General features: G+C 42.3%; 1 protein-coding gene across 1 annotated transcript; it reads right to left on the reverse strand.

Annotated features, from left to right (window-relative positions):
- Positions 1 to 2,033: 2,033 nt before the first annotated feature.
- On the reverse strand, positions 2,034 to 17,840 carry LOC137273198 (sodium/mannose cotransporter SLC5A10-like). Its single transcript, XM_067805696.1, has 15 exons — positions 16,925 to 17,840; positions 14,992 to 15,063; positions 13,891 to 13,995; positions 13,008 to 13,067; positions 12,603 to 12,707; positions 11,648 to 11,753; positions 11,353 to 11,433; positions 9,415 to 9,623; positions 8,918 to 9,053; positions 8,634 to 8,741; positions 7,307 to 7,457; positions 6,531 to 6,699; positions 5,498 to 5,713; positions 4,450 to 4,579; positions 2,034 to 3,089 (listed from the first exon to the last, which is right to left on the reverse strand). The coding sequence occupies exons 1-15, from the start codon at positions 17,000 to 17,002 to the stop codon at positions 2,881 to 2,883; spliced, it is 1,935 nt and encodes a 644-aa protein (XP_067661797.1). The 5' UTR covers positions 17,003 to 17,840; the 3' UTR covers positions 2,034 to 2,880.
- Between the last annotated feature and the right edge of the window lie 3,555 nt (positions 17,841 to 21,395).

Raw genomic sequence — 21,395 nt, forward strand, 5'->3', positions numbered from 1 at the left:
TACGAACGCTTTGCACATCGGGGCCCTGATAGAGTAGCCTGATCGTTGGAGAGATCAGCATTCCTTTCGTAGCTTTATGACATTCATGAGCCTGTGATAAACTTTAAGAGGTAAGACAAACGTAACTTTACGAACGTTTTGTGGATCAGTACCCAGACTCGGATATTTTACATAGTGTAGCTTGGATGTTGATTTTTAAAATTACGAATTATCTACCACTTTCAAACGGATGCTCGATATATGAAATATTATTCAGTTGTATAAGTTAGTAAGACATCTGACTTTATTTCCCTTGAATGGACCTATGTGTGATAGCCCATTAGTCCACTATCTCTGACACTGAAGCTTTGTCTGTCAGCACTGTGAACGTGCCCGTTGGCGCCGAAAGCATCGCTGAGAGCTTGAGACTTAATGTAATATACTAACACTCCGTTCAAGGAGTGTTAAACCAAGAATGTCCTCTACAAATCCATTAGACTGCTATGTATTATGTAATTACCGACTCAATTGAAAACATGAGACCCATGAAGATCCAGGTTAAAACTGGTCTTCCCCAACCCATGCTTGTAAGAGGCGACTAACGGATCGAGTGATGAGACTCGCTGACTTAGCTGACACGTCATCGTGTCCAAACGGCGCAGATTCTCATGCTGTTGATCACTTGATTGTCTGGTCCAGACTCTATTACCCTCGTATAGCAGGGATGTTACGCTCTAAAGCAAAACGTGAAATTGATTCATTGTTTCGGTGCAGATACATGAACATCAGATAAGGTCGGAGGATTACTGTATGGAAGACGTATCTTCGAATGCACAGATGCCAACTTCTGCGATTTGAAGAAATTCATTAAAATTCGGATATATACACCAAAACATGTATATTTTCGTCGAAATTGTAACACCCTTGGGGTTCACGTGTGAAGACAGATAACACACGGAGATGATGAAGTAGAGAAAGAAAGTTTGCAATGGTGCATGCAAACCTCATGATTAATTTTGTTCTAATCGCAGTAACTTATTAACAATGTGATACAATACATGATGCCAATATCGCCAGTACTGATCAAACACTTGTCTGCCTATAGATACATTTAATGACAGGGCTCAGTCTCCAAGGAAACACTAGGTAATATCTTGCAGAAACGATACAGTGTAAATAAGTGATCATGAATTTGAAAAACCAGGAAATTTTTGCGTCGATAAAATTTTGCGATTGAACAGTCAATACCATATATGCGACGATAAAATTTTGCGAGTTGTAAGACTGATCAGTATTCTTTGATCAGACTTTGATCACTTTGCTATTATATGTTATGGAAGCAACAACACCGAAACGTCACTGCACATACTTCCTGTTGTTCTGTAATGCCACGCTAGCGATACACAAGTACTGTTAATAGTGGGCCCCACTGCTATTGTTTTGTTGTTTGTTTGTGGGCGATTATTGGAGTAGGGGCATTCATTTGTAACATGTCATTATATCCCCCAGCAGGTTTACAGTTTATACCTAGTAGTAGATAGGATGACAGGTCGGTAGAGGAGCCAGGTAAAAGTACCTGAATGAATGTCAGTTTAAATGACTTATACATTCACAGAAACTGCGGCGAAAGTGTGAGGACTTTCAGTGGGTCAAGCAAGGTTTAGTAAAGTTGCGACAGCGACATTAGCATTGCTTGTCCTCCTACCCTGACAGTATGGCTAGTATTGGGTGAGTGAGTGTGGTTGTAGGCCATTTTAGCAATATTCCAACACTATTCATCACTTACCTGTGGTTCTGACTGGATCACTTACAGAATTACAGCCGCCATCATATTGCTGAATGGGGCCAGGTACTTGCTCATACCCACAAGGCGCTTGTATCTCTTAGAAACGATATAAGATAGGCACAGGTGTATAGACCCTACCCTAGTACTATATAAAACTTCTTTATAGTACTATAAACACTATGTCTTTCTAACACTGTTTCTAAGCGATACAAGCCCCGGTGCCCATACCTAATCCTGAGAGTTGAATTATCAACACATACACCGCTGATGGGAGTATACATGTATGTACTGCATGAAGATACGACTCAAACACGACACAACACTTGCATAGTTTTCCTACCAACATGTTTCTGTGTACCAATTTTTACAATAGTATTATAGCATCATCAAGTCTGAAGAGTACATTATTATCTGAATTCACATCAAACAGTGAGATATTACTATCAACAGACTATTATCTGTTTATCGGAGAAAAAATTAATTCTAGAGAGTGTGTATGCTTTACGCTTATGCTCATTTCATACATAGATATATTTGTCACAATAAATGCGCTCGTAAATCAGCAAAACAGGAATAGCAGCAGAATACTGATACAAATTCTGATTAATGACCAAATGTAGCAGCATTGCAGGGGATACCATGTCTACTTATGACAGATAAGACCACTGATCTTACACCATAAGTCTGGATGACAGATTGTACAAGCAGCTAAACCCATAATTCGCTAAGCAGATTTATCCATAACGGTGAGACTTTTATGAACATAAATTGGGAAATACAGAACGTGGAAGTACTAAGTGGTCCGTGGGCATGTTGAGTTTCAACCAAAGTACATTCGTTTGTTTGAGATTTTGGCTGCGAAACGAATCCTAGACTAGTGTGGAGACTAAGGGGCCACTGTCACAATGCCTTTTTCAGGCGTGATGTAGACAAAACACTACAGACATTAATATAATCACTTTTGTTTTTCAAACCCGAATCCTATAAATACTACAAATAATGAGACAATGCTATAAAAACGACCAAAATGTTCTTACTAAATCGGTGCTAAATTGTTAAAAGAACCGTCGATTGTACCATTCCACGTATATCATGATCATGTGATTCAATAATTTCTAAGCGAACACGCCCAGAAGAAACACTGTTACGGCCATCACAAGAATGGCGTTGAAGTCCAGGAACTTGCTGATCCAGGGAGCCTCGCCCTCGCCTCTGTAGCGTCTGGCGTCCGCCTCCTCCATCGCCTTGGTTACTGGTTTGGGTTTGAAGCTGGAGTAGCAGCACAGAATGTTGTATACTTTCTCCTTCAGAGAAAACTTTCCATCTGGAATAGAATTAAACATCACCAATTAACATGCAGGTCATGTAGGTGCGTGTGTCGGGCGTGCCCTTTGACTTGTGCCAGGCCTGACAAACGCCTCTTTGACAAGGTTGCTTCACAACTATACTATGGCAGTGAGGCATTTGTAACTACTAGTGTCATTCCGACATCGTAGGTCATTCTATGTGGGGTAGCATAGTGGTTAAAGCGTTAGCTAGTAACGCCGAAGACCCAGGTTCGAATTCCCACAGGGGCACAGCATGTGATGCCCATATCCGGTGTCCAGCCGTCGGGATATGCCTGGAATATTGCTAAAACTTTACCAAAATACTAACATTCCAAGCTGATATATTCTTCACAAGATGCCGAATTCAAGCGGTGTAACAAGTACCCACCTAGGATACGTCCAAAGTGTCAGGGTCAGAAGTTCTATTTAAAAGACCACGTACATGACTGACTATTTGCGGACCATCGTGATGTTCTTGGACAGATATAGTGAAGTCTACCGTCGCTATGTAATCAAATTTAACAGTGTACGGCCCAGTAACGGAGAATACAAGTAAGGATGTAACACCACCTGTTCATACAGAGTTTCAGTTCAGTCTCTTTTTCCATACCGAACATATTGAAGATGTGTGGGTTGTTATCCAATCAGATCGTGTGTGTTTTGTTACTTGCGCTCTAATATAGCAATCTTAAATAAACAAACACACAAACAAAAATGCCCCAATATCAACCCTTTCGGTTGTGTGCTATGGAACTTACAAAGTTTATCCAACCCATAGATAGATCGGACTTTATTATTAACCATTTGGAACTGCCTGGCTACGTTCGTTTTCAAGACCGGGGAATTGGTTATGCTATAGACCAATTCTTGGTTCAACCCACAGTTTGGAAGCAGTTGCACTAATTATCTGACTGAATGGCCTTGCAATTGACGCTTTGTAAGATTTTAAGGACAAGGGAAATGCCTAACCTGAGGGAAAGATGTGGAAGCCAAGACAGAAACAGCAAGTCAGGAATTCGCACATTGTCAAGCATGTACACGTCACTCTTTCCCAAAGTAATGAGTCGGAGATAATGAGGCTTAAGATGAACTGGGTGTTCGCTCCCAAAAACTAAGTGTTTCACATAGATTTCAGTCCGAAATGGACTAATGGTTTCTATCACTTGTGTAGAAATATTCAATTTCGTTTTTTGCTTTGATATGCATTTTGGATATCCCATTACGTGGTCACTAACGACAAAGTAATTATTCATTGATGTATTTCTCATGAAGTAAACAATAGAGGTGAGCACACAGGTATGTGACAACATAAAGCTAAGTGACCTTCACATGCTCTCTGATCTTTCGCAAACATACCTGATTTCTCGTCGCGGTCGTTGTTAGGGTGCACGGTAGCGTTCCTGGCAGCCTCGTTGTCGTAGTCTTCTTCTTCGTCTGTGTCCTCGCGTGGCTCGGAGTAGCGAGTGCTCCACGTGCAGCGTCGCAGCTATAGGAAGATCAAATGATCGTTAAATACACCTTTTCACATCCATAATTATGATATTGTGTGTTTCAAAGTTAACCAATTAAATGACGCTAGATATGTGCATTGTGTTCAGATCATTTTCGATTACCACCATAGCTAGCCTCCCCTAAAACAAATTACTGAATTCATAGAAAATGTATGCAGTGAAAACAATACATATATATCAATAGGTAAAGAATTTATAGATGACCTGGATGCAATTCCCAACACAAGTTTAACGTGTGAAATTCTCTCTGGTGCTCCCTGTCATGCTATTGTTGAAACTATAACCTCACTCACTCAAGAGTTGAGCTAGTTGGGGTGTGGGGCAGTCTAGTAGACCAAGCGTTCGCACGTCACGCCGAAGACCCGAGTTCGAGTCCCCTGGTGTTCCCAGTCGCGTTATCTCGTTAATCCGGGTATTGTATCTACCCTTCTACGATCACTACCCTGGATGGAGGCACCTTCAAAGCCTCGTGTTGGCAGATGTATCACCAGACACATCTTTCGTATCACTTCTTGACTGTGAATCAAAATTCGTTTCATCCCACCGCTCCTAACAATAACTTTGCACAGGGTTTATCGTACTCTTGGCATGCATTCAATGACATATCCAAACATCTCCACTGGAGGCACTGACTGGCACAACTTCAAACCTGGTATATCACATTAGTATCAGTTTGGGAAGATATTGAGTATAATACGTTCGGAGGATAGTCATTATTCCCCCTTGACGTTCAGGTTGTATTTGCAATGGCAGGAAAGAACCGTGTAATTTGAAGGGGCATCTATTTTTAAGCTACTGAACAAAGAGCTGGGTTGTTTTATGCAGATGATTAACGTTAATCAACATACCTCCAAATGTCCATTATTCGCATAAGTGCGAAATGCTTAATTTACCTTAACTTCCGGTCTCTTCTCGGTCATGAGACTGACAACGATGCAGACGACAAACACTATGACAGACAGCATAAATGCGAAGTACAGAAAGTCCACTTTGTAAAGGACTTCAGGTCTCGTCTCCTTCTCGCCGCACGCAGGTTTAGGGTAGGCCAGATCCATGATCATCCGGCTCAATCCTACAGCGAGGCCAGCCATCAAGCTCCAGAACGCCCCCTGGTGACAGAACGATTGTCGAGAACACAATGAAATCCACTGATTCTGGTAATAGCACATTTTACTTCAGTCGTAATAAAAATGTCACACTTATTTCACGAAAGTCAAGTATCAGACCCGTTTTCTCAACCACATTGCATATTAACGCAAGAGCTGCACTCAGCAAAATTACAATTAGATTATGGCGGCTAGCAATAAAAGACCCTGATATAAGCAACGCCCGATTCCAATGAACAAAGTCATCTAGCCTGACCACTCAATCCTCTTAAATACATAGGTTGTTGGGCGTCAATTCTTAATCGAACACTTTGTACATAGCCACAGGGGCTTGTAACACAACTGGCAGGCACACACGCTCACACTTGTACAGATCCCACTTTATATTGTCAATGGCGGAGTGATTCCACTATGTAAAAGGTTTGATTTGGATTGGTTCTGTTTGCTTGATGTTTAACGCTGCGTTAAACACTATCCCAGCTATATGACTGCGTACTGTAAATAATTGAATCTGGACCAGACGATTCAGTAATCAACTTTACCAGGAGCGATCTACGCAACTGGGATACAATAACAACTGAGTCAGCGAGCCTGACCACCCGATCCCGTTAGTCGCCCCTTACGACAAGGATGGGTTACTGAAGACATATACCAACACGGTTCTTCACTAGTGTCTTACATACAAGGATGTTTTGATTTCATCAATGGTACTTCATTCCTTGATGCCAGAGTTCTTCGTTATAAGCCCTTGTACTTGAATATTGATACAATCGTCGTGAATCAATTAGCAATTAGTTGATAAGCCAGCTGTGAAGCTCACTTTCTCTGTAGTCCTCTTCCATGCTATACCCATGATGAACACCACGACCCAGGGCGGGGACAGGTACGCCTGCATGGCCTGCACGTATGACCAGAGTTGTCCCCCCTGGGCGACGTTCAGGATGGGGATCCACGCAATGCTGATACCTACCAGCACTAAGATGAACAACCTGGGAGGAAGAGAGCGATATAGTTCAATCTTTCAGTATTTTTGCAAATATAGGAAGAATTTAAACGAACGTTTGATTGTAAAGCGTTATCGCCATGTGAACAGGTGAGTGAGTATGGTTTTACACCACTTTAGCCACATTCTAACCATATCACCAGAAATGGGCTTCACACATTTTACCCATGTGGGGAATCAAACCCGGGTTTTCGACGTGACGAACGAACGCTTTAACCACTCGGCTAAAAACCCCATCGGTTTATCAAATTTTGTCACACGCCATGATAATGCTGGAATATTGCTAAAAGCGACGTAAAGTCAATCTCCCTTACTCCTCTCCAGTACTTTAATAACGGAGACTGCCGAAGGTAGTGGCACTTTGATATGAGAAAAGCGATATGACTCGTGCGCCCATTTCTAAGTTACGATCACCTTAGTGGTAAAGCCTCTTTGTGAAACCGGACCCTAGACATATTGTTAACGGAAGCTTAAACACATATCGTGTAAAAGTTCTAAAGTATTTACTATCACAGTTTTCCGCACTAACTGCATGTTTTAAGCTAAATAAATCGTACTTTGGTTAATATATCGGGGTCTTTTGAAAATGTTACCTTCCCACAATCATAAGCTCCCTCTCAGATGATTTTGGGCGACATCTTGTCCACAGGTCAAGTGTGAAGAGGCTACTCGCGCTGTTGAACACGGAGGTCAATGTGCTCATCAGTGCCGACAGCATGCACGCCAACATCAAGCCACGAACGCCTGTAGGTAATATTATAGTCTTACAGAAACAACAGGCAGCCATAAAGGTTAATAAACAGTTTTGAAGGGAAACTCTTGGTAAACTGACAACCTCGAAGGGGGAATTCTTGGTCAACTGACAACCTTAAAGGGGAACAATTGATTAACTGACAACATTAAAGGGGAACTCTTGGTTAACTGACAGCCTTAAAAGGGAACTCTTGGTTAAGTGACAGCCTTAAAGGGGAGCTCTTGGTTAATTGACAGCCTTAAAGGGGAGCTCGTGGTTAACTGATGACCATATAGGGGAGGTCTTGGTTAACTGAGAGCCTTATAGGGGAGCTCTTGGTTAACTGACAGTCTTAAACGGGAACTGATGTTTCACTGACAGCTCTTGGTTAACTGATGATCATATACGGGAATTCTAGTTTATCTGACAGCTCTATTAAACGTGATTCACGTCTATAAGCCTCTGAGCACGTCGAATAACAACCGCATCCTGTAAGAGGGGTACTGTGAAAATAATAGAAAGTGAGTGTGTGCGTGTGTGTGTTACCCCTGACATAAATGTCGCTTGCTTTCTCATTAGCTAAGCGTTCTTCTATTATATACACAGTTCCCCTCTTACGAGCCACTAAAATTTTCTATGTACCACGCCGGCAATGCCGAACTCATTTGGTACTTCGTGGTAGTCATATTCTTTATCTCGAATAACACCGAATCAGGCATGATGTACGGAAATTACCGATGTTTTGAGAATCTGTTTTTCTTGTATGTTAAACCTAGCGATGGCTACAAAACGTAACCGTGCTTCAAACAATTCAAAAGTAACTTTGAGGTTTTCGGTAAGGTAAATACGTTGTTCGCTGGTCTCTCGGGCCCCATGAACAACTTATAATGTATTCCTGAACAAAAACACGGAGCAACATGGTGCACATCAAAAGAGGAGATTGCATCGGTCACTTGAGGCCAACTTTTAAAATATACTACATACACATAGCGCTGGGCATATTTACCCGTCACAGCACAAATACCCACATATGAGATTAAAATACTGCTTGTATGTGGAAAACAGTGTACTTTTCTCCAACATTCAACAGTTGAATTTGTGAATATGTGAAACATTGTTTCTGGTTTTGTATAGTTTGCATTCATGGTATGGGTTGACTGTATGTCTCGATTCTCGTTGGTTTTTACCTGTTGGCAAAATGTTGACGACTAGTTTTGCATATGCGATGTTAGAGCAGCCATTGCGGTTCTCACAGACGCTCTCGCAGATGTCAGGGTCCACGCAGCCAACCTCATCTGAGGGCGATATTACAACATAAGTAAACAAAACCACCACAAACGCTTGTAAATATTTTAAAATATTATAAAAGTATGTGTTTTCAGTCTGCTGGTTCCAAGTCTATTACACGCCTGTGACGGGCATGACCAATAGGGCGATTTGAGACTGGTAGGTGTGTTCCGATTGTACCTACCCGGAAACAGAACACGTCCCATCATTCCCGGCAGGATGACGATGAAGAAACTCAGAAGTTTGAGCCAGCCGGCTAGAAGCACCCCGCCCTTGGCGTGAGAGTGGGTCTTGGCCGATAGCACTCGCTGTACCATCACCTGAGGAAGGAATAGACAAGGTGAAATAGACGATAGAGGCCTAGAGGCACCCCCGATTATCCAGTATCTTAGATGTCGGATCTTCTCCGAAAACTAGCCTGGATCCATTGGTTAAAACAACTTCGGTTGGAACAGTGTTCGAAAGTGAGATCGAAATGGAACACACGAAAGCAAACATGTTCCTATATTTTTTCAGGTTTCTTCACAAGCTCTGTATCGCAGTGTGGGTGGGTATCTGAGAATAAATAGAGGAAACTGCGATGAAGCAGTGTCGCCTTATTTGTCTCCATCAGTATATAACTGAAGTACAGTTCAAAGCGACGTAAATCTAATACTCTCGCTATAGATTGGGTTACTGCACCTGGTCCGTGCACCACGCTAGGATGGCCATAGGGGTGAGTCCAAGGATAGTCCCGGGCCACGGGATGTCTCCGTCGATGGGGTCGCGAAACATGTGAAGGGAGTCTGCACGGGGGAGGCCGCTGGTAGTATTACCGCACGTGGTGACGTTGGGGACGGAGTGCATGTACTTCTCGAACAACGAGTCCATGCCGCCCACGTTGAGGAAGCCTGGAACACATGTATACACATCAAATACACGTACAGGTAGGAGCAACGTGGCGCACTGGGGATTCAGGGATCAGAGTAGCCCCAAGGAACAGGCGATGTACTGGATCAGCTGATATGACTCAGTGGATGGTATCACTGTACCCAGACGAATACATCATTGCTCAATTGCTCATAATATCAGTCACTGGATTTTCTGGTCGACTACTTGTTCAATATTGTAATTACTATAAAGTGATACCATCTAGATGGCAATGTTGTTTGTTCTTGCACGCCTGTATTACACACAAAGAATACACAGACACGTTTGTACATGACATATCATGTTGTATAAAGATGTCTCTTTATGAAATAAAAAAAGAATTATAAAGATATAAATAAAATCCAAATGGATACTTGGATTCACTTTTTCATAATTTACGTTCAAAGGTTCTGGGAGACAGACTTTTCTTATAAACCATCTACCTCACATACTGCGCAGACACATCACGTGACATACTGTATACCTGAATTTGCTCGAGCAACAATGGCGTTAACACCGCTAATACACAAATACACTTCAAAACTCGATCGATTGAACTGTCCTCTATCTCGCGATTTTTCAGTAATTGTGTGAATGGGTGATATTGATGTGGTCTTTTTTGGTTAAGACCTGCCCATTATGTTAAAACATCCTCATATGACGGTCTGGGTTCGAACTAGCGTTCATCGGGCTATGACTGTGGTGAATGAGTGAGTTTAGTTTTGCGCCGCATTATTTCAGCTATATAGCGGCAGCCTGTAAATAATGGAGAATGGACCACACAATCCAGTGACCAACAATGTGAACATCGATCTGCTCAATTGGGGACCGATGGTACGTCAGCCAAATTAATGAGCCTCGCGATCCTGTTTGTCGCCTTTCAGCATGGGTTGCGGAAGGCCAATACTCTAACCCGGATCTCACTGGTGGCTATGATTGTAAGAGGCAACTAATGGTATCGGGTGATACAGTTCGTGACGTATTTGGTGCGTGTCACCAGAACGGTCACTAGATTGTCTTGTTCGTAGTCGATATTGTACAGACAGCTGGGTTTTTGTTTGAACGGCACAACGACACCACCAACAACGTCCCCATTCAAAATAATAAGGTGCAGGGATGTTTCTACTCAGAAGCTGCAGACGTTCATACAACAAACACACAGTTAAAAGCACGTGGCGGTTTTTTACAGGAACGTGATTTACAAGCGGTAATCAGTATACAAAATGCATAGTCTCCCTGATGGAGGGGATATTTACACAAGTTTTAGGTTGCTTCGATTTGCCGTGTCATCGTGGATAAACATTTACCTTCTCGAAAGATAACACCTCCCTTTGTAGTGCCCGGCCATATTGTGTTCGTTATGTGTCAACATATACAGTACATGTGTCCTACGTGAACACTTCGTGTCGGTACACGAGTTCTTTGTTTGGATTACCTAAATAACGTACTTTATTTGGGCCACTAAACCTTGAATCTCGTTCAGAACATTTACACGTTCACGTGACTTGCACATTGTCACTATTGACACATTTACATTTTGCTGACATAATATCGGGTATGCCGAAATGGAAACAATGCATAATCTACACCTGGTGCAAGAGGCACATTCTTGCTATGAACAGCCATACCGACAGTCTTTACTCGGACGCACCTGCTACGACCAACCTTAAAGAACCAAATACCATGATAACAGTCTTTACTGGGACGTACCTGCTACGACCAACCATAGAGAACCAAACACCATGATAACAGTCTGTAAAGCATCCGTCCATATGACCGCCGAAAGACCGCCTGTGAAGAAAAAATATTATTTTAAACAGAAATATATACATCGTGGTATTTACATGTTATTCACCCTCCTTATGGTCTATACATGCACTGTATCAAATCATTTACTTTTGCACTTCTTGGTTTCTATATAACGTGTGATTGAAAGAATCCGGTCATATATAAATTCCCGACTATTCTAATTTGTATTTACCGCCCAGCGAACTTGTGTACGTACCTATGATGGTATAGACAGCGGTTACCAAGGTAACGCTGACGATTGACGAGTACATGTCCCAGCCAACCGACTGCTGAATGAACACGGCCCCGGCATACATGGCCACCTGACAGGTAGAGCTAGCACTAGTTAATTTGTAGAATCAAATTCGAACCAAGTCTTTGGCCGAAAATCCACCAATGATGTCACACAAAATTCATCCAGATTGGATTTACAAAATTTGCCATTTTCCATTTAAACTAAGTTTATACAGCTTGGAGAACAAGCGTGTATGTCGCTTCTGACAAGACCACTCTTGTGTATATCACTCAAGTGTATAATATTTCATTCATTGTGTAATACAATGTCAAAAGACCTATGCATTCATGGTATAATGTCGAAAATCGCAATCGTGATTTAAATACTGTTTTCACCCCTAAACTGCATGTGTTGGGAACTTATTATAGAACCACTGATACTTCCTGGAGCACTAAGGAACCCTCCTCGGTGCCGTTGTAGAAAACAGTCTCAGTGCTGAAGCTGTCTGAGGTATATGTTTGGGTATGGACATTGTCATCATCATTGTGCCAAGATCCTCGTGACAAAAAGTGCCAGACAGACCATCAGCTGAGACAAGAACAACGACCGACCCATGCAGTCTGGGAACGATGACATTTAATCACTGAGTCTGACCATCCAATCCACCGAATGATCTATTACGACACCATAGGCTAACAGAATCCGAACAAGGTGTTGGTCCTGCGAAGCCACGGTTTTGGTGTGAGGACAACCTCCGCGCTAAGAATGCCGGAAGTTATGGTGTAGTAGTTACAGCCACCTTTACGCGAAAATCGCTTTGTGAGGCGGCACCCAGGTTCAATTACAGAGGTTAAAAAACGTACAGCGTTCAGCAACAAGCTCATTCTGAGGGAAAGCACGACACTCAATTTGTGGTAGAGGGATTTAAGTTTCCTACTGATATTTTTTGTACGATGAGTAGGAAGATGGCGAGGCAGGAAAGATAGATCCGTAGTCGACGTCCCCCAAACCGTTTCTTCAGGTACTGCGGCATTGTGTACGCCTGTAAAGGGGTATAACTGCAATCTAAGTATTCTGTAAGAAACATTTCTTAAATAAATATTCTCACTTTTATTTTAAGATAATCAAGATTCAAATACTTTCTAAAAGTAAAATTTAGGATTAACATTAACATCAAAGTTACCAAAACAAACTGAACACTTTTCATGGTTCTCTGACCGTTGTATGTAACGTCAACGTTTTAGGCAAACAGGATTCCTGCACATGATACATAGGAAGGATCACGGCTGAATAGGACCATCATCCTATTGCCCTGATTAAAGCTTCCTTGTTCAGGCCTTACCCCCGAGGCGACATACACCGGAACGAAGAGCCACCCCAGGAGACACAGCATGAACACAGCCTGAAGGTGGAAAAAGTAGTCATAAAACCTCGTTTAATCGGGGGTTATCACACATCTATACAGACAACATTTACCAGTTTCAGTATTACTGAGTTGTGAGTGTGGAATGATGTCCCTTAGTATATACAGGTATGCGTTGGCGATATACTTCCTGTCTTGACCGGAAATGCAATAGCATCGCCGACTATCGTTTTGACTGAAGGGATCGTCGTAGTCACGGGTACTACCGATATGTGAACTCTTGGTCGGAGTATTGTTTATCAGATACATTTGATAGCGTTATGTTAAAAATGCTATTATACACAATAACGAATGTTTTGCGATGCACAAGACCACTTGCGATCAGTGGAACGGGAGCAACTATATGCAGTTTGGGGTAGCGGAATATGGACTTGTTCCCCGTCTAGGGCACCGGGTATTTCTGTATTTTGACTTTGGCTGGGGTACATTTCGGTTCACAGACATTGCTGAGTAAGCTGAATACAGAAACGTACCTGGGGTGTCAGTGTGATACGGGGAAACCAAAATGCCGTGTTTGAGTGCTATGTGACTATTGGGGTCAACATGGGGTTTATTGGGTGGGTCGACCAGAGCAGGGGTCATTTTATTTTAAAAGTGGCACTCAAATCATTTCACACAATTTGTGGCCTAAGAATTCATGTAACTTCTTGTCCAACTTTTCGGTATTGTTACAGGATATTTGTATAGCCCACATATCGATGTAACCAGTATATATGCTCAAGGCGTTGGCTTGCTAGCTTTTCTCCCTTCGATCACTGGCACATCGTATTATTGCGTGTTGTAACGGATTTCTCATACTTACGTGCCACTCGTATATGGTAACAGCGATTCCCCCAGCGGCCGCCGATCCCGCCATTCCCACGAAGAAGTGACTACCAAAGTTGGTGGCATAGATGGAGGCGCCGACCTGAAGATCAGTTGAACAAAATTTAGAATGTGGGTTGGTGCAGGGCATATCAAAGTCTGGTAAGGTTCATCATCAGCTCAGGACCCTTGGCCCCTCTACACGCAGCCCAGACAGCGAATGGGACTTTTCCCTGGAAACGTTGCCAAGTCGAACCAACCAAGACCTTTCCGGAGAACATTTACAACCTTCAGCACTGCAGCCTTTAGCATTACCTACAGCGTCCAAATGGACGTACTCCCAGAGGAAAATCCTGATCTGCGCCATGAGATCAGGAGGTACCAAACCAAGGGCTCTGAGAACAAAGGAGAGCCAGACTACTTTGGAAGTAAGCGAGACATGTCAAGGCGAGTTCCGCACATTTAACATGCTTTTCCTGAATCTTGCCAATCTCATTGCAAAAGGGACAGAAAATTCAATAACATAGATAAATTCATTGGCTTTATGAAAAAGGACAAGATGAGGTTTGTTGGCTGGAATTCTTCTGAGGATGTGCCTGTTCCAAAGACGTTTAAAAAGCATCATTTCGCATGATACCCTGGGCATGTTTCACGGTCGTCGTATCATGGATGGACCTCAGTGTGTGTGTGTGTGTGTGTGTGTGTGTGTGTGTGTGTGTGTGTGTGTGTGTGTGTGTGTGTGTGTGTGTGTGTGTGTGTGTGTGTGTGTGTCCGATTTCCAGATAGGAAATCACAGGTGCTATATTTTTCCGTCGTCCATAGTATGTCTATTATCTCAACGGCATTTCGTATTATGCATCACATCTCCCTGTTTATCATACGACTCTTGCAACCACTTGAATTTATCAAATTATGTCATGAGTAAATCCACCCTGAACAACTATAAAACCCGTTTTTTGTGTTCTTTATCTGCAATGTCACTGTGGCATTGTGGTGTAATCAACATTATCCTTCTATCTATAAAAATACGTCTTCGACAGACAAGACACTGAGGTAGGAAATAACAACGTGTATTTCTCTACTTAAGATACAAACTTACGGGAAGCCATATCATGTCTCTTCCCGCCATGAAGTAACCTTTGACACTTCCGGTGTTGGTCGTGCATGATGACTGAAACCAAACATGTATATATCAGAATATGCAAGTATATGTATTCAGTTTGTATTGTTCGGTTTCATTTCAATTTTCAAGAAGGAAAAACGAAGTTTTAAACTTACAGTCATCTGGCTGTATTTCTTGTTAAACCTTTAACTATGCTCTTTAGGTTCTGCTAAGGATATAGGCAAGAGAATGAGTTGGATTCATCAACAGTAACCGAATCAACCCATTCACTGGCAGAGGAAGTATATATAGTCAAGTCAAGATTATCGTCCATAATACTTGGGAGCCATCATCCTCGACTTCATCCATGTTAGACCCGTGAAGATACGTGTTAGAGGTAGACAGTGACCTATGCTGTCATAGGTCATGCTGTCAAGAGACGAATATAACGGGTTGTCAGGCTTGCTGATTTGGCTGACACATGTCATAGTATTCCAACTGCTTAGGTCGATGTTCATGCTGTTGATCACTGGATTGTTAGGTCCAGACTCGAATATGGAATATTGCTGAATTCTGCGTTAAACAACAAACCAGCATGCTACCCAGACAGAATCTTCACTATGTCACACTGGGTAATGCTCTTTGAGTACTGAATATGTTGTTTCTAACCAGTGATTATATATTTTAGTGTTTAAACCAAATGAGCTATAGTGAATGTACAATTACAACTTGTATAAGGTACATTTTACTTTCTTCGCAAACACGGTACATGTATAAATTACTGATCAATAGCCTTGTCATGTTAGTTCATTGAATATCATATCATATGATAACTCGTATAACTACTCCCTCATCCATGTTATTATATCCCCAATCTACCACGAGTAATACAATGGATCAGTTCGTAGCAGAGAATATAAGCTCCGATGAAAATGGTCTTGAAAATGACGTCGTTCCCTATACGAAGCTACGATAGCGATTGGATCCAGGGTATTTATTATAATGAAATATAATGCCCTGTTTAATCGAAGATGGAGACTCATTTAACATGCGAATTCCATGTTGAGGTCGTAGGAAACTCTGATGTTGTGAATTTGACGGGGGAACGTGTTCTTCACGCGGCTGCGACCTAGCAACACCATAGACCTATCTCTCCATGGTGACTACGATGAACGTGCAATCCAGAGACGTAGCTACCCTAACGATAAAGGCCCGGACTTATACGCACTTGTTGCTAAAACGTAGTATATAAATATATAACTGTACGACCTATCGGGCTCGGACGAAAAGGGTGTCTTGCGACGAGCCATAATCATGGATAAGGTTGGTCGCCGTATTTACCTACGATTTACCTACGGTTGCTCAATCTCGGTGACTCGTTTGACTGTGTGTCATCGGTCCTCGACGATTTAAGACATTCAAAACGTCGGTGGTTCGTCTATTTTAGATTCGATAGTTTACATGCCATAGTCCAAGGGCTAGAGCGATTGAGTGAGTTTAGTTTTACGCTGCACTCAGCAATATTACAGCTATATGGCGGCGGTCTGTAAATACTCGAGTCTGGAGCAGACAATCCAGTGATCAACAACATGAGCATCGATCTGCGTAATTGGGAACCGATGACATTTGCCAACCAAGTCGGTAAGCCTGACCATCCGATCCCGTTAGTCGCCTCTTACGACAAGCATAGTCACCTTTTATGACAAGCATGGGTTGCTGAAGGCTCAAAGGGCTACAATATTTCTATATAGCGCCGTTAAACAATAAACAAAATCACGCCAAGAATAGAGAATTTGAAGATAAGTTATTACATATTCCATCAACCTTTCGTTGATATTACAGAAACCAGTGACAAATTATCATCGTGGTCAATAAGCACGTTTATACCCCAAGAGAAATAGTAATGATTTTATGGCAGTCCAGTTCTTACCCAAAATCCAACAGCCATGACCAGGATGAAATACACAATGATGACGGCCAGATCCTCCAAGTGAAGTTCCTGCGCCATGCTTGGTACTTCCAAGATTCACTTTCCACGATTTATCAAAATGTATATAACCTTTTCTATCATGCAGTGATTACAAAATGCAATCAATAAGATACAGGTTTTAAGCTCAGTGACTGCAAACAGATAGTACAGACAAGAACTTGTGAACGACGAGCAAAGGTGTCCGTTATTACAAGGGTTTCTGCAAAGAGATCCAGCTGTAGTGTCGCTTGTGGAACTGCTTTATTGTCTGGGCAATGTACCTACTGCGCCATCTCTGTATTCAGAGATACATTGATTCTCAACCACAACAGTCTTCCACCCGATGTTGTCGGACAATCACCGCGTCTGCAGCATGGCAAGGGCTGACTGGAAATGTTCAACCCAGGCGGTGGTTCACAATACTAAGGCTCCTTCACCTTGACATTTGCATTAATGGTGACACCGAGCAGACGACACAGATAACAACAGTGCAGCGCTGGAGCTCGTCAGCAAACAACCTTGTTTGAATATCTTTCGGGAAAAACTTTACATGGCAGATGACCCTTTAGGGTTTGTCAGCAATATACACAACGTAAAAACTGTCTTGCATATAGTGTCGGTTTTCAACAGCAGTTTCCTCCCCTGTGTTGTCCACGGGGTCATATTGTTCGTGTCTGGAATATAAATGGGCACTGTCGAGCTTGTCATTGTTTGTACATGCTGCATATATTACATCCTCTTGTTACCTACACACCAATGTCATTCAGGTGAAACTGTCAACAACAAAGTCTCCCAGGTGTATATATACATACATCAGGTGAAAACAGTATGACTTTTCTTCACTAGCTATCGCCATGTGAAACGGGTCCAAGCATGTACTTTCATTCACCTCTCTCTCAGGTGATATAGGAGACAGCAGCTACGCTCAGCTAATGTGTGCAAACATGCATGTGCTTCTGACGGAGAAAACTATTATCTCAAGAGCCGACCTCGGGCTTAACCTGGATCTAAAGTTTGATTATTCTCTCCAGAAATAAACAATTTGTTAAACAAACTTCTTGACATCGGCCGTGGGTCTCAGCGTACATCTTAAGCCTGTAACATGTGGATCTGACGGAAATGAAATATCCTCTCGAGGACCGACCTCGGGTTTAACTTGTCACTAAAATCTAATTATTTTTGTCAACATGCACAACACAACCCAAGGCACAATTTGTGTATTTCTTGCAGTCATCTGTGCGTCTTTCTGTGGACAGCTTGTACGTGTATTTAAAAAAATAGGGAAAATTGTATTAAGTGGTGACCTCATTCTTTAAGCCTGATCATACTTTGAAGAAGCTCCAGTTTGTGAACTGCTTGAATACCAACCGAGCAGTGACAGATAAAAGTAGTAACAATTTCGAACACGTAAGTTGAGTCAATTTTTAATTGTAAAACTACGGAATAAAAATATGTGAAAGTATGGTTCGTGATTGAGATCCAGATAGAGTCTGGATATTATGTTCAAACATGCTTCGAAAATATGTTTTGTTTATTGTTTAACGTCAAACTCCGTAACATTCTATACAGGTGTATAACGGAGATATGTCAGTAACCGTGTCTGTACCAGAAAATCTAGTGATTGACATACAGAGAGCCCAGTCACTGAGTCCGACCACACACTTGGTCGCACTTCACTTCGTCGCACCGGTAACCTACTTCATTTCCCTGAAGCCACAGGGCACTAATTTGATTTCCCGCGTTTGTACCTTGTCTACAGTCCATTTCTTGTGTCTCCTCCGTGATATTACTGGAATATTGCGAAAAGAATCGTAAATCCCAAACCACTCGCTCACTACCGAAATCCACTTGTGGGTTACGTATGGTTAATTTGACCTTGAATATACGAGCCATGTACACTTTTCACAAGATATGATGAAGTCTGACTTGAACGACACGTCATTATATCTCAATTGCGCAGATCGCTGCCAGTGGGCTTGATCAGTGAATTGTCTGGTCCAGACTCGGGTATTTACAGACAGCCGCGATGTACCTGGAATATTCCTGAGTGCAGCATAAAGCTAAACTCACTCACCCTGCAAGACTGACACAGGACACAACCTGCTGGATCAAATGACCTTAGAAACCCAATCGCATCGCGTTTGAATTAGAATCTTATGAACCTTGTGAAGGGCCATCTGCTTGAAATGCACGTTGCTAACTTCGTCTGATGCTCGTGAAGCCTTTCAAACATCGAGACATATTTACAGGGATGATAAGGTAGGCTAGTGGTTAAAATGTTCACGTCGAAGACCGATTCGAAGGTTCGATTCTACACATCAAGCTATGTATGAAACCATTGCTTGTGTCTCTCGTTGTGACATTGTTGAAATATTTCTCAGAGCAACGAAAAAACTATACTCATATATCTGAAGTGCTGAGAAACCCACGAAATCATGGTTGTCTTAAACACATAATAATGATTAGAGTATAGGTGAAGAAGCTGTTGTAATTTCATACAGCAGACTGACTGAGTATGTATACCACTAGTTAACAAACTACACGAGTAACCTTGAAGATCCGGGTTATGACTGGTCTTCATCTTCTGGTCTTCTGTCTGATCATCTTCAAGAACTAGACCTCCATGATCATTTCCAATCAGCATATCGCCAATTTCATAGTACTGAGACTGCTTTGTTGAAAGTGGTCAGTGATTTACGACTTGGAATTGACAAGAAGCAGCTTGGGATTTTAGTTCTCCGAGACTAAAGTTGTGCTTTTGACACTATAGACCACTACAAACTCCTTCACAGTCTCAAATATGACTTTCACATCGTTGGGGTCGCCTTAGATTGGTTCCAATCATACCTCTCCGCCAGACATCAGTGCGTGGTCATTGACGGTCATCGCTCCCATCAAATTGATCTTACTTGGGGTGTGCAACAAGGGTAGGTCCTAGGCCCAGTACTTTTTACTCTTTATGTAAAAGAGGTGGGAAGTGTCATTGATAGACACAATGTCTATCGCCACAATTATGCAGATGACCCACAGTTATATAATCTCTTTAATCCAACCTCCACTCTGGCCAGCTCTGCTCTAACTGAACTTCCTGTGTGCTGTGAAGAAACAATGACGTGGATGCATGACAAGCTAAAGCCCAATAGCTCAAAGACCTGTAAAGAGGCGAGCAATATGTGATAGTAACTGTCTTGAATTTGACAATGAATCCATTGCAGTCTCAGACACAGGTAAAGACATGGGCGTTATTCTGGACTCTAGTCTATCACTCTACAAGCATGTCTCACACATTGTCCGAGGCTGTTTCGGTCAACTCCACAACATCGGTCACATTCGTCCCTGCCTCACCACTGAATCAACTAAAATCCTGGTTCTAGTGTTAGTCTATTGCAACTCCTTACTTGTTGGTGCAACCCAAACCCAAATAAACAAACTTCAGCGCATTCAAAATGCAGCTGCTTGCATTGTCACGAAATCCAGAAAATACTCTTAAGTTAAGCCTCTCCTCCAATCCCTCCACTGGTTGCCGATCCACTACAGGATACAGTATAAACTTCTATGCCTAACGGTGCAATGCCTCGGTCGATCTGCTCCGTCATATCTTGCTGCTTCACTGACCGTTCATCAACCTTCTCGAACACTCCGCTCCCGGGGCAAGAATCTTCTCATGCCCCCATCAGTCAGTACAGCCACCTACGGTAAACGATCATTTGCATACGCAGCATCAACAGCCTGGAATCAAGGGCCTCAACATCTGGGGGATTGTAATGAACTCTCCAATTTCAGGTCCCGACTAAAAACCCTTCTCTTCAAAACTGCCTTTTTCCTCTAGCTTTCCTTTCCCCGTTAGTGTCTGTGCTTTGAGCATTTATAACACATGAAAAATGCGCATTATTATTCAACAACCCATGCTTGACGGGTTTGAACCTAAAATGCAGATGATGACCTTGACGGACGTCTTTATTCCAACGTCTACCAAGTCACAGGCGTGCACAAAGGACTTGGGCAATGATCCACACGAAGAATAGGCCGTAAGATGGCGTCTTCGTCCCATGACATGAGTTAAGAGGTCGCTCATGCATTCTCTTCCTACAGATGTTACTCAGGTCATATCTGTACGTGTGAAGATATGACTTGAGTAATCTCTGTGAAAAGAGAATGTCGCTCAAGTAACTGTAGGACAAATCGCACCTGACTTGACGACAGACAAATAAGCAGACGTCATCAGTACAATTTGATGATGAACTGTTCCCGTTTGCAATTACAATTCACCTTTGTGGCCATTGTGTTTAAACCTTTTGGAAATCACGTGTGAGCGTACGTATGTGGTTGTGTGTGCATGTTTGTGTCTTTGTGGGTCAACTTTCCGCAAAAGGTATTTAATGTCTCCTACTCCTATACTGAACAGCAAAAGAAACGCAACTTTCGAAAAGGT

This window comes from Haliotis asinina, chromosome 2 (assembly GCF_037392515.1).
Source record: "Haliotis asinina isolate JCU_RB_2024 chromosome 2, JCU_Hal_asi_v2, whole genome shotgun sequence".
NCBI classification, from domain to species: Eukaryota; Metazoa; Mollusca; class Gastropoda; order Lepetellida; family Haliotidae; genus Haliotis; species Haliotis asinina.

What these genes read in the sequence shown, in the direction of transcription:
- LOC137273198 (XM_067805696.1), bottom strand. Translation starts at nt 17,002, where the DNA reads ATGGCGCAGGAACTTCACTTGGAGGATCTGGCCGTCATCATTGTGTAT. An exon ending in CGGTGTATGTCGCCTCGGGG is followed by an intron (nt 12,708 to 13,007) that starts GTAAGGCCTGAA and finishes ACCCCTTTACAG; the next exon opens with GCGTACACAATGCCGCAGTA. An exon ending in TCATCGTACAAAAAATATCA is followed by an intron (nt 11,754 to 12,602) that starts GTAGGAAACTTA and finishes TCTACCTGTCAG; the next exon opens with GTGGCCATGTATGCCGGGGC.